This window comes from Porites lutea, chromosome 8 (assembly GCF_958299795.1).
Source record: "Porites lutea chromosome 8, jaPorLute2.1, whole genome shotgun sequence".
Taxonomy (NCBI): Eukaryota; Metazoa; Cnidaria; class Anthozoa; order Scleractinia; family Poritidae; genus Porites; species Porites lutea.
In genome coordinates, this window is record NC_133208.1 from 16,519,646 (window position 1) to 16,531,771 (window position 12,126).

At 38.6% G+C, this 12,126-nt stretch overlaps 1 protein-coding gene across 1 annotated transcript; it reads right to left on the minus strand.

Annotated features, from left to right (window-relative positions):
- Window positions 1–303: 303 nt before the first annotated feature.
- LOC140945802 (uncharacterized) lies at window positions 304–8,978 on the minus strand. The gene is made up of 4 exons (XM_073394851.1): window positions 8,626–8,978; window positions 8,478–8,531; window positions 1,888–3,216; window positions 304–713 (listed from the first exon to the last, which is right to left on the minus strand). Exons 1-4 carry the CDS (start codon window positions 8,798–8,800, stop codon window positions 661–663), a joined length of 1,611 nt encoding a protein of 536 aa, XP_073250952.1. The 5' UTR covers window positions 8,801–8,978; the 3' UTR covers window positions 304–660.
- Window positions 8,979–12,126: the final 3,148 nt, after the last annotated feature.

The following is a 12,126-nucleotide window of genomic DNA, read 5'->3' on the forward strand; positions in this document are numbered from 1 at the left end:
CTCACGGGTGTCGAGAACGGTGGGGGTATGATTTTGCGTGAACGTCCGAAGGTTAATATTAGACTGATTTAGCAACAGAACGGGAACGTCAGTTAACGACGGCGCGCGCAAATCAAACAACTAGCTTGACCAATGGCAGAGCGGCAAATTGGGCACCGGAAGTCGTGTTTTGTCCTTTCCGCGCTCTTTCCCGTCGCCAACTGACGTTCCCGTCCTGTTGCTAAACCAGCCTATTGAGTTACTGGGAAAACTAAACACAAAGAGAACAAACCGCCCATATGTACTGAGACACAGAAATACACATTTTTTACCAAAAGGAGTAAATGTTTATTGCCAAGTCAAGACAATTTTTATCAACTCTTGACACTATTGCTACATGTTTAAAAATTTAACTAACTTTGAAAAAAAAAAGAGAAAAATTTCACTCAATAATATTGGCTGCGAGCAAACTTAGTTTATAAAAAAATATAACAAAATACCAGCCAACCCCTAATTTACACTGTTTGATACTGGTTTTAAAAAACTCGGGATTATATGCTAAATTAAAAGAATCTATGAAACGTGAAAAGGTATTTAAGAATAAACAACTGGCGATTAATTGCTTCCACACGAAGGAGCTGGAAATTTACGAGCTTTATTTGTTGAATTCATAACTAAGGTTCATTCATCCTCGGATGGGTTGACATATTTCTTAAACTCTTCCAAGTCGGCTTCTGTTGAAAAGATAACAAAAAATTATTATTTTTTGTACTGTTTAAAAACCGATCAGGAGTGTATTTAAGGTTCCGATAATACACTGTGAGCTTTTTGAACAGCTTCAAAACCTCTGATATAGATCAACTCATTCTTGCACCTGTTAGATTTAGATTTGGGAGTTATTTTAATCCAAAAAATTGGACGTAAAGTTTAGCCGTGTCTTTATCAGAAATAAAGGCACTCATAAAACGTTAAGTTCTTTTGTTTTTTCTTTATGGATTATTAGTTAAACGAAAGATGTAACCAATGTTAGGACTCTTTTAAGCGGTAATTAATGTACATAATATCTTATTGTATTCGAGTAGTTAATATGATCGCCCTACGTAAGGGAATACAAGACAATCTTGGATTCTCGATTCTACGCCGTGCATTTCAGATTCCAGGTGCCGACTCCAGTTTTTGAGAGTGGATTCTGTATTCCAGTCGTTAGTGGTATTTCGGATTCCAAAGCCCAGGATTCTGGATTCAAAAAGCAAAAACTTTCCCAGATTCCGGATTCTACAACCAAAAATTTCCCGGATTCCGGAAGGCGGATTCCCTTATATGGGGCGAATATGACCTCACAAGGACGAAATATGGCTGAAAAACAAACTTTGGCAAAAATAATGAAAACCTATTAAAAAAATATTTTTTTTCAACACGAGAAGAGAAATTTCGTATCTCCAAGCGACCATGTAATGTTCTATTTATTATATAAACACCAATGAAATACCAAACCATTTCACTTTAATAGTTTTTTGGTGTGAGAGGCGCGATTTATTCCGTAGCCTTAGCAACGGTGATATTTTCACGTGTGAAGATATCATGTTATTTTCACATGTGAAGATATCAAGTTTTCGCGCGAAATCTCACCTGGTATTTCATTGGTGTTTATATAATAAAGTTATTTACTCACTAGGCTTTTTTGCTGGATGATTTAGACCGCGGAAATGACCTCTAATAAGTGTGCCGCTAAGGAAATTCGCCCACACTTGCCATTCATGGGTTCTGAGATTATATAACCTCCACTGTCTTAGACGAGCTCATTTTCCCCAATTGCTCCATTACTTCCAAGCCTAGCATTTTTAGCTGAATGTGACCGATACATCCTATAAAGGGCTAATGAATCCATCGTAATCAAGAGCTACCTACCCAATTTTTTGTAGTCCTCCATCAATTTATTCTTGACCGGAAGGTCTTCATCTGCCTTTTCCTCGGCTTCACTTTCCTCTTCCTTTGCCTCATCGTCAAGATCTTCTTGTTCTTCTTTCATATCTTCGGCTTCCGTTGCGGCATCATCGGCTTCGTCCTCATCAATCTCAGCATCATTGTTTGCCTCCTTGCTTTCTTCATCTTCCTTTGCCTCATCCTCAAAATCTTCTTGTTCTTCTTTCATATCTTCGGCTTCCATTGCGGCATCATCGGCTTCATCCTCATCAATCTCAGCATCATTGTTTGCCTCCTTGCTTTCTTCATCTTCCTTTGCCTCATCCTCAAAATCTTCTTGTTCTTCTTTCATATCTTCGGCTTCCATTGCGGCATCATCGGCTTCGTCCTCATCAATCTCAGCATCATTGTTTGCCTCCTTGCTTTCTTCATCTTCCTTTGCCTCATCCTCAAAATCTTCTTGTTCTTCTTTCATGTCTTCGGCTTCCATTGCGGCTTCATCGGCTTCGTCCTCATCAATCTCAGCATCATTGTTTGCCTCCTGGCTTTCTTCATCTTCCTTTGCCTCATCCTCAAAATCTTCTTGTTCTTCTTTCATGTCTTCGGCTTCCATTGCGGCTTCATCGGCTTCGTCCTTATCAGTCTCAGCATCATTGCTTGTCTCTTCACTTTCCCCTTCCTTTTCCTCAGCCTGAACATCTTTCTGTACTTTTTTCATTTCTTTGGCTTGCATTGCGGCATAATCGGTTTCGTCTTCAGACTCCGCTGCTTCATCGTCAGCCTCATCTTCCATTTCTTCATCTTCCTTTGCCTCATCCTCAAGATCTTCTTGTTCTTCTTTCATGTCTTCGGCTTTCATTGCGGCATCATCGGTTTCGTCTTCAGACTCCACTGCTTCATCGTCAGCCTCATCTTCCATTTCTTCAGCTTCCTTTGCCTCATCCTCAAGATCTTCTTGTTGTTCTTTCATGTCTTCAGCTGCCTCTTCAGCCTCATCTTCCAAATCTTCAGCTTCATCATCACTTTCTTCAGGCTCATCTTCATCTTCCTCTTCAGGTTCATCTACTTCTTCGTCTTCTTCGGGCTGTTCATCCTCGACATCATCTTCCGCATAATCCTCTTCATCTTCAGGCTCATAATAATCCTCCATCATTTCGTCTGCCTTATTTTCGTCTTCCTCATCTTCGTCGGCTACTTCATCATCAAAGAAATCCGCGTATTTTTCTTCGCTGCTTTTTTCCTCTGCAACATCTTCCGCTTTCTCGACCTCATCATCTAGTTCGGCTTCTTCTTTTTCTGGTTCGTTCTCATTTTCTGTTGTAGAAACAAACAGGGTAGTCAACAAACGTACGAGATTTCAAGTTTGGCTGGTTTGCTAATAACGACACATTAGTGTTTCTGGATTCGTGATTTGGCCCCTCTGAAGCCGACCAAGATTCGGGATTTTGGAGGGAAGGGTAACGAGATAAGGGAACCGTTTTAGTTATAAAAAGTTTACGTAAATGTAGCGATATGAGGTCGTACAGTTGGGAACATTATTCTACAGAAACGGAAAAACTAAACTAAATGAGTAATACGAGCTGTCTCGACCTTGTTACGTTTCTATTTTCAGGACCCCGGACACTTTTATCTTGCTGTCTTCCATTTTTTCCATCGGAAAATGACGGAATCTTGAACCTGTTTCAGGTAGTTTTTAAAAGTACGTTTATCGGTCCTTGCCCTGTAGGCACCTTTTCAACAAAAACGTGCAAAACTAGCTGAAATTCGATGTTGCACGTTTTGCCCCCCCACGAATCAAACCTGTGTCTTGCAATAAATTAGGGACTGTGCAATAATTACCTGGACGGGGGTGGGGGGGAAAGCATAGGAGAAAATTACAACAAGAGAGGGGGGGGGTGGATGTCAAATTTAATACATACGGGGGGACATTACTTTTTCATTCCTTTTTGCAAACTGGAAAAGTAGTGGAAGAGGTATTAGAGTTCAAATGTAAATACTAACATTGGAATAAAACTGACAAATATATCAACTCTAAGGTGTTCTGACCTATGAAGCTGTTATTTTCCTATCTGTCATGCAGTAGGAAAGGAATGCCTCTGTTATATATGTTAAAACAGTGCTACTTTATTTGCACTAGGATTTAATAAAACAGGAAACTTTAATTAAAAGTTGCAAAAGTGGCACTAAAATGTTATTCAATGAAAAAGAAAGATGCCAATGTTCATAATTTAGCAGAATGAAAAACCCAACTGTTGAAATTTTAATAGCAATATAAATTTATAGTATGGTAAATAAAACACAGTATGATTAAATTGAGCTTCAAAAAAAAAGAAGCTCAATCAGACAGGAATTTTTGAGTAGTAAACTAGGTATGAGGGAATCAATGAGAGAAGACTTTTTTCATGGGTGCGGGGGGGGGGGGGTTAGCCTTAATATTATCATTATGTGAGGGGGGGTTGAAATTAATTTTTGCTTAATGAGAGGGGTGTACGACTTAGTTTTGGGGCATATTTCACCCATTTCCAGCACCCCCCCCCCCCCCCCCCCCTCCAGGTAATTATTGCACAGTCCCTTAGTTTGTTGGTGGTCGCGAGAACTTGATTGCAGATCGTACGGAGTAGTCCCACTTTTTTTCCCTCAAAATCTGTAGTTGCACGTTTTACCGGCCCAAGGCTAACTTGTTTTGTAGCAAGGTCGGACGTAACTCCCTTCTTTGGCTTGAATCCCGCCTAATTTTATCCAATCAGATGTCAGTATTCAGCCAATTTGCAACAACCTGATTTACCGTATTTATTGGAATAAGCGCCCAACCTCGAATAAGCGCCCACCTCGAATAAGCGCCCATCCTAAAGGCAGAAAAAGTTAATAAGCGCCCATTCCTCCTCCTCCAAATCAAACTCAAATAAGCGCTCACCCCCACTCCACCCACTTAAGTGAATAAATTCTAATAACAGACTTCCCCGAGGACGAAGTTTTCTTCAGAGTATTTTACAGAAACCTTGCTTTGTTACTTCTTCGCGTTTTGTTATTAGCATTTATTGTTTTGTTGCAAAATAAACATACTTCACTTGCTGAAAATGGTAAAAATTTAATAAGCGCCCACTCTCAATTTAATAAGCGCCCAGGGCGGTTAAATGAATAAATACGGTATTATATAGGGTATTATTTAGCCTTATTTTTAGACCAAACTGAGGCCCGAAGGGCCGAAAAACATTTTTTTGAAGACCCCCTCCCCCGCCCCCCTTATCTAAAGGTCTGGATCCGGCATTGAATGACTTAACTTTTTAAAGAGGTTTGGAGTGGTTTGTGATATCATAGGAAATGGCTGGTTGCATTTATACTTCTTGTGAACTCTCTGACTGACAGAATTATTTTCTTTTTTTCAAAGGTATACGAGAAACACTGGAAAAACAAACGTAGTAGATGTACGCTCTAGCATAGATGACTATAATACGTGGTATACTGCACAATCAAGCAGGTCATTTTCAAGAGGTCCTGCAAGGTGAGTGATGCTATTTGCTATTTGCCTCGTGAACGGATTCACTGATGCATTATATATAGCCCGGAGGGAAAATGCTGCGGCATTGTTCGGGTATTCTCAATATATTTGATTTTAGAATGAATGCAATAAAATACCTGCCCTGTGTCCGTTTTTGAAAAGAGAATTGATATTGAAGATAAGCCTAGTATCATTTTTAATTCTTTTATTTGATCCCAGTCTGTCATCAACAATTTCCAGACAGCGACTGAACTCTGAGTGACGCTTTTTCGCGTGCTCTGTCTCTCCATCTTTCTTTGTCCATCACCGATTTCAGCGACTTCTAGAAGTTCTCTTTTGTTTTTGGAAATCTAATTACCTTCGCGGTTGGGTGGAAATTTGGGTGGATCATTATAACTTGGACTTTGAAGCTTGCGAATTGAAAAGCAACGTAGGATAATCAGTAAAAGAAAAGAAGGCATTGTCCCTAGAAACAATTCGAAAACATGCAAAATATTTTACAGATTGCCATTCAATTAAAGTTCTTTAACAACTTTTCACAATGTACTTTGATGTTCGCGTAGGTATTACTTTTGAATGTTTTAACAAAATATTGGGTCATCCATTTGAATTTGATACTGATAACTCAAATTATATGTGCGTTCGTGGACGAAATCCTTAAGTTCAACTTTCCAAATTAAACCTGCGCTCAAGTGTACATTCCTTTGATAAATCTCCTTTGTGCTTATTGTTTTCGATTTGGGGATTTATTGTCATTCAGAATTCTAGAGAGTCAAAAAGGCGGATTGATCTTTTCAAAGCCAGTGGACCATTAAAAGGATAAACAGTGGCCTTCAAGTGAAGGAAAAATGCTTTTCCAAAAAAGAGATCTTCACTTTTAACTTTCGACTCTTACCACTCTATATCTTGCTGTCATTTAGGCTTTTCAAAATTATACGTACTGTGTTTGCACGTTTTGGTCTCTGTTGTCCTAAACTAAGTTTGATCAGCTTCTTTATGCAGTTTCATTCAAGCACCCCAAAGGTTGGCGGAATTCATTTCCTTTTTATCACTTGCGTCAGACATTAATGACCAATGGATACAGACCCAATACGCTTGACGCATGGTATTTTATTCTGAACCATTATGCAAGAGTAAATTTTACGGTGATATTATACCTAAATACCCGAGCAATCCACTGATAATCGAGACGTACATGGGATCAAATGCCCTTTGTAATTTTCAATAACAAATTTGCATGTATATTCAGTAGGTGAGTTTGATCCTGCATCAAGTGCTTTTCTCTTCTCAAAAATGAATACTCAGAAAGAAATCTTTTATTACGTAACATTCCTATGAGACGTTTTACTGAAAAGTGTATACACTATGGTTCAATTTTATCCTGTTTTGTTTTCCCTTTGTATTTTGCCTCTTTGGGAGTTTCTGATAAATGAGTTCGAGACAATAGAAAATGGAATTTAAACCAAAGATAAAATAGAACCGCAACATAATGTTTGTTAAATTTTGGTGAAAGCATGGGCAACTAGTATTCTCAAACATATGGTTACGTCAGCGAGTCATGGAAACTGGGAATTTAAAGTTCCAATTTGATCCAGGAAATTCGCTGTCATAAGGCCACGTCAGTTTAGGGAACACTTGTGGTTTTTAATTGCTCCTATTTCTATATATTGATTTGGCTTTGTGGTGAGTCATCAACACTTCTGCGATCATACAAACAAATTACGTATTGTTTGCTAATCCATTTCGAATATTTTCCATTTATGTTTACAAGGCTAGATATGCCAAATGCAAATTTAAAGAATTTCGTGCTTTGTGATGTGACTGTCTACGGCTTTATCATAATTGCAGGAATAAAAAAACAACAATTTACAATGATACTAGGCACATTTTCCGGGCCAATATAACTTTATAACTTTCCTTAAAGCTTAATTTTCTCACATGTACAGTGAAGTCAATTATATTTTCTTTTAACATCGAATTCCCGCTTTGTAATCTCGTAGTATTTTCTTAACATCTCCTTATTTATTTTGGCCGTAATTCGGACCAGTTTTTGTACCTGCATTTTCTCTATGTTGTACAACTTTTTTCTTATAGAAATTATAGTTTAGAATGAGAGTTCGGGTCTCAAAATAAATATTGATTCTTGTCACGGTAAATAGGTGACGTCAAGACCAGTTTATCTCAGACTTTTTTTTAAGGAAAAATATGATCAATTTTTCGGTTCTGAGGAAGACTTGGTTAAATTTCTAGCCTTTGAAGGTTTTATAGGTTCATCATAAGGCAGCGTTTAGAAGGAGAGATTTTTAAATATGGTGCCTGTATAATTTGCAACACTCTAGTTTGATTTTTACAACGTGTTTCACTGTTGTATTTGGTAGTATATCATGCAGCATATACAGCAAAACAAGATAACTATAGGGTGGCTTTCAAGCTGACCGAAGCAAAAAAGATTTTGTTTTATCTTAGTTGAGTTGTTCTGGAGCAGATGTTGTTGGCGGAATATTTTTCAAAACCGACATTGTTATTCAAATTGTCATATGAATCCATCCTTCGTGAATGAGGAAACTTTTACTTTTCCTTATTCAGACTGATGTACTGAGGCAGACTTTTTGCTTGTAGAAGCTGGCAATAAGAAAAAAAAAATCGAAACCAATGTTTTTGCTCGTCCTGTAAATTGCGGTTTTCTCTTTTTTAAAACACGCGGCCGCTAAATTTAAATGCTTTCACGTCATATTTCGTACCTTATTTAAATACATACATCGGCGCCCTCAAGATTTTGACGCTCGAAATTTATATGACAGTACTTCTGTTTTTCGCTTTCCCCTCGGCCATAAAAATCGAGCCATAGTTTTAAACTCGACCGGCAGAGAACATAATGAAAATGTACTTCGACAGTTCTAGTATTTCTTTTCTAGCTGCGAATGATCGTAATATCGCCCTTACTCATGGCGTAGTTAAAGTAACTTTTTTGGAACGAAAGAGAACGAATACAAGGGTGGAAACAAAACAGATCATATTTTACACATTAGTATAAGTCTACGTAGAAATAGCATAATAATCATGTTTTTAGATATACCTCTATAGTCGTCATACAAGTCATCGTAGACGCGTTTGGCCTCCTCTAGCCGACCTGTAAAAGCAAAGTAAATAGCCGCATGTGAGTACATATAATATATAAGGCCTGCAAAGGGAATTAAACGAAATTCCCCAGCGTAGTTTTTCACCTTCATTTGGCTTGCGACGGCTCAAATATCCATCGTAGGCATCTTCCAGATCGGAACGTTCCTTGGGTATGATCTTGCGCGCGTAATCTTCAAGAAGATCGCTGTCGCGGAACTTTAGGGGTAATCCGTTTGTCAAAACGAAAACTACTGTCAAGGAAAGAATAACCTTCAGCATTTTGATTTCGTATGTACGTATTACAACGACGGAAGTCTTAACGCCGATCGAAACTGAAATAAACTCCTCAGTGAGTAGTTAAAAGCCGCTGTTGAGTTCTTCGTCGATAAGTGCGGCCAAGTGGAAATGGAGGAGCATATATCTCTGTTATAATACTTCTTAAGGCAGTTGGTCATGCGTGAAAAGAAAAGTAAAACATTTGAATGATAAAGCACCTGCTTACCGCAGACTCTTTTTAGGTCCCCCTGTTATCATGGCGACACGCAAAGCATGTGATCATCTAAACCAATCATATCCATGCTTAAAAATAGAGAGTAGAGAGGAGGAAAATGCTACGGGGTTAAAAAACAGCTTGAATCGCTATTATTCAATATAGTCATGCACTTGAATTTTGCTGACAACTATTGTGTAAAATGGAACCTTAGAGAGCGTAGCTTTGACACCAGCTAGAGTTTACTGAGGTTTTCTCTCTTTAATTCCTTTTCCAATCGAGTTTTCTGGTCATACCAAGGATGAACTTACTTTTTAGGTTATTCCTTGTCAATCGCTTTAGTTGAAGTAGGGTAGATGAGATTGTGTTTATATCTTCTTTGGTTTCCACTAAAATGAAAAGAAGATCAATTATGGACATTGTAAAGTCTGAAATTTAGTTGATAGATGTCATGATCTAATGTTTCCTTAATTGTGAAGAGCAAAGACTGCCCAATTAACTTCGCTGCATCCGGGGCGGCTCAATATTTTAAAGTTTTAATTACGCACAAGAAAAAAGTGAATAGTGCGAACCATGCGCGTTCTGACAGAAATTGAAAAAAAATATTTCAATTACAAAAAAATGACTTTTCGTTATCATTGTTTCTTATACCAAGAGACATTCAAATAGGTAATTACCTATTTAGAAACAACCACGTTATATGGTATCGACTTATTCGACGCTCTATGCGCCTTTTTAAGGTTAAGACAGATATTCTTAATTGAAGATAATTGCGCAAACTTTTTTAAATCTTCAAGGCGTCAATTGCACAGCTAATCCAAAAGCCGTTCTTTCGAAATACAGTACCACAGTTTTAAAGCCCTGATTACAAAAGGACATGGCAGGCGGAAATAACTACTTTTGTACTGACTGTGTAGTTAGTTTTGCGTATAGTCCGTCTCAGACTTGATACATACATTAGTAATTTGCGTGATCATTCTATTTAGCAATACCATTACGTAAGACGGAAAAGAAATGAAAAAAGGAAAATAAGTAAATGACAGTAAAAAGGCGAGACCACATTCTTGTGAAGCACCGGCCTGACGTTATTCGCGACTCTGTTTCTGTCAGCGCAGTTCAGTATTTTTTTCGTTTGGATGGTTACACACTGCTTGCACAGCCGATAGACTCAATTATATATAGCAGACACAACCAGAGAAAAGTTACTAGTCATAGCTTTTCTTTAAATAAGTGCCCGCACTTACAATTTCTCAGTAGCGTCTGAGGCCGACCCTCTACGTTGCACCTAGTAGTGCTTTTTATGACTTCAAATGTTTGCTCGACTTCAAATGCACCTTTGTCAAGGTAGAATAGTCAGTTTACCACTTCCAAAAATTTTAAGTTCGCAGTATAGCTCTTTTTTTCGTACTTGCTTAAGTCGGCGACACCCTTATACGTAAGACGGATATTACTTGAGCGTTATCAAGGAAGTGTTTTTCTGTACCGAGCTGCGTCATCGTCTGATTAAACACTTGGGAGGGGAGGGAGGGAGGGGAAGGGGCTGAGGTTAACCCAACAAAGTTTTAAGCGGGGCTCGTCCGCTCCAAGTCCTTACCCCATTATACCTGACTTTTACTGAACCAACCTAAAACGTACCCCTTCTCTAAACTTATTATTAAAAGGTACCCCTTTTATGTACTATACGATAAGGCTGTGGTTACTAAGCGCCTTCTAGACTACGGTTTTTAATGTAACCTGTGAAAATACTTATAGAGGATTGGTCTAAATTCAGAAGCGTTTCTTACTGATTCATTAAAAGTCTCCGGTCTCTTTTAAAAGCATAAAAATGCCAGTTTTCATCACTATACCTTTGAATTCCTTTTTATTCCTGAACTCGTGAAATTCTTCTCCTTTCATACATCTCTCATCCGTGAAAAGAGGTATACCCCTTTTTCGGGCCAAGCATCCTCAATAGTCTAGTACCGTCAACCCCCGGCGGGAGGTGAAACATTTAGACGGCGTCAGAGCCAGGTACAGTAAGAACCCACGAGTAATGCTAAAATTTGCCAGTTTTGTCCCACCTATGCAAGAGCCTGTTAAGCCTAAAATTTGAAACAGATCCCTATCTTCTAAAATCTGAAAAAAAAAGTACACTTAGGGCAATTAAAATAGGTCAACCAACATTCTGTAGGATCCTTTTGGAAACGTAGGTCCCTGATCACTCCAACTGCAATATATTGGTATGCAGATTTTATATAAGGAGTAAGCTGAGTACCTTTTTTAGAATACTCTTAGCTACAATGCATTTTTCCTTTAGAAAATAAATAAGAACCTTTTCACGAACCTAAATAGCTTAAAGTTGTGCTTATTACCGTTCATGTACGAAACTGTTAAGACTGACTAACTTGGTAATTAAAATGCAGGATCTTAGTTGTGGGTTTTTACATCCTCGGAGACCCAGGGGCAGTTAGTCGAGTCGATAAAATGTTCGTAGTGAAAGTTTACTGTAAGATCGAGACGAACATTTTATCGACCCGACTAACTGGCCCTGGATCTCCGAGGATGGGGTTTTTACTGTATTAGAGCGATTTTCGTATGACCTTGAAATGAAAACGTGCGAACAAAACAGAAACAACAAACGAAGGGAAAGAGAGGGAATTGATTGGTTTGTCGAACGGATACAAGCGCGCGTCGCTTTCGGTTGGTTAAGCGAAAGCTCGGCTGAAAAAACTTCGTACCCGAAGAATTTTCTAGAAATCGCTTTGACGTCATACTGCAACACGATTGGCCAATCGAACAATGCCTTCTCCGTATTAGGGTTCTCTTTGGCGGGAAAACGAAGAGTCCGTGTTTTGATCTTTTCATCGATTGGCTAATAAAACAAATAACGAACACTTACCGAAACCATTTTTCAAGGTCATACTAAAATCGGCCTAAGGCGTACATGTTTCTTTCTGCTATTCTAACTGCTGCAACCGATAGCTGACCTCAAGAGAGTGGTAATTAAAGAACCTCACATTATCAGATCAATTAAGGTTTCTGGGAAACTGCCCACCTACCCCTCCCCTAAGCCAACATTATCACTTACTTCTCACTTAGGGCAAAATGTTGGCCTAGGGGAGGAGTAGGTGGGCAG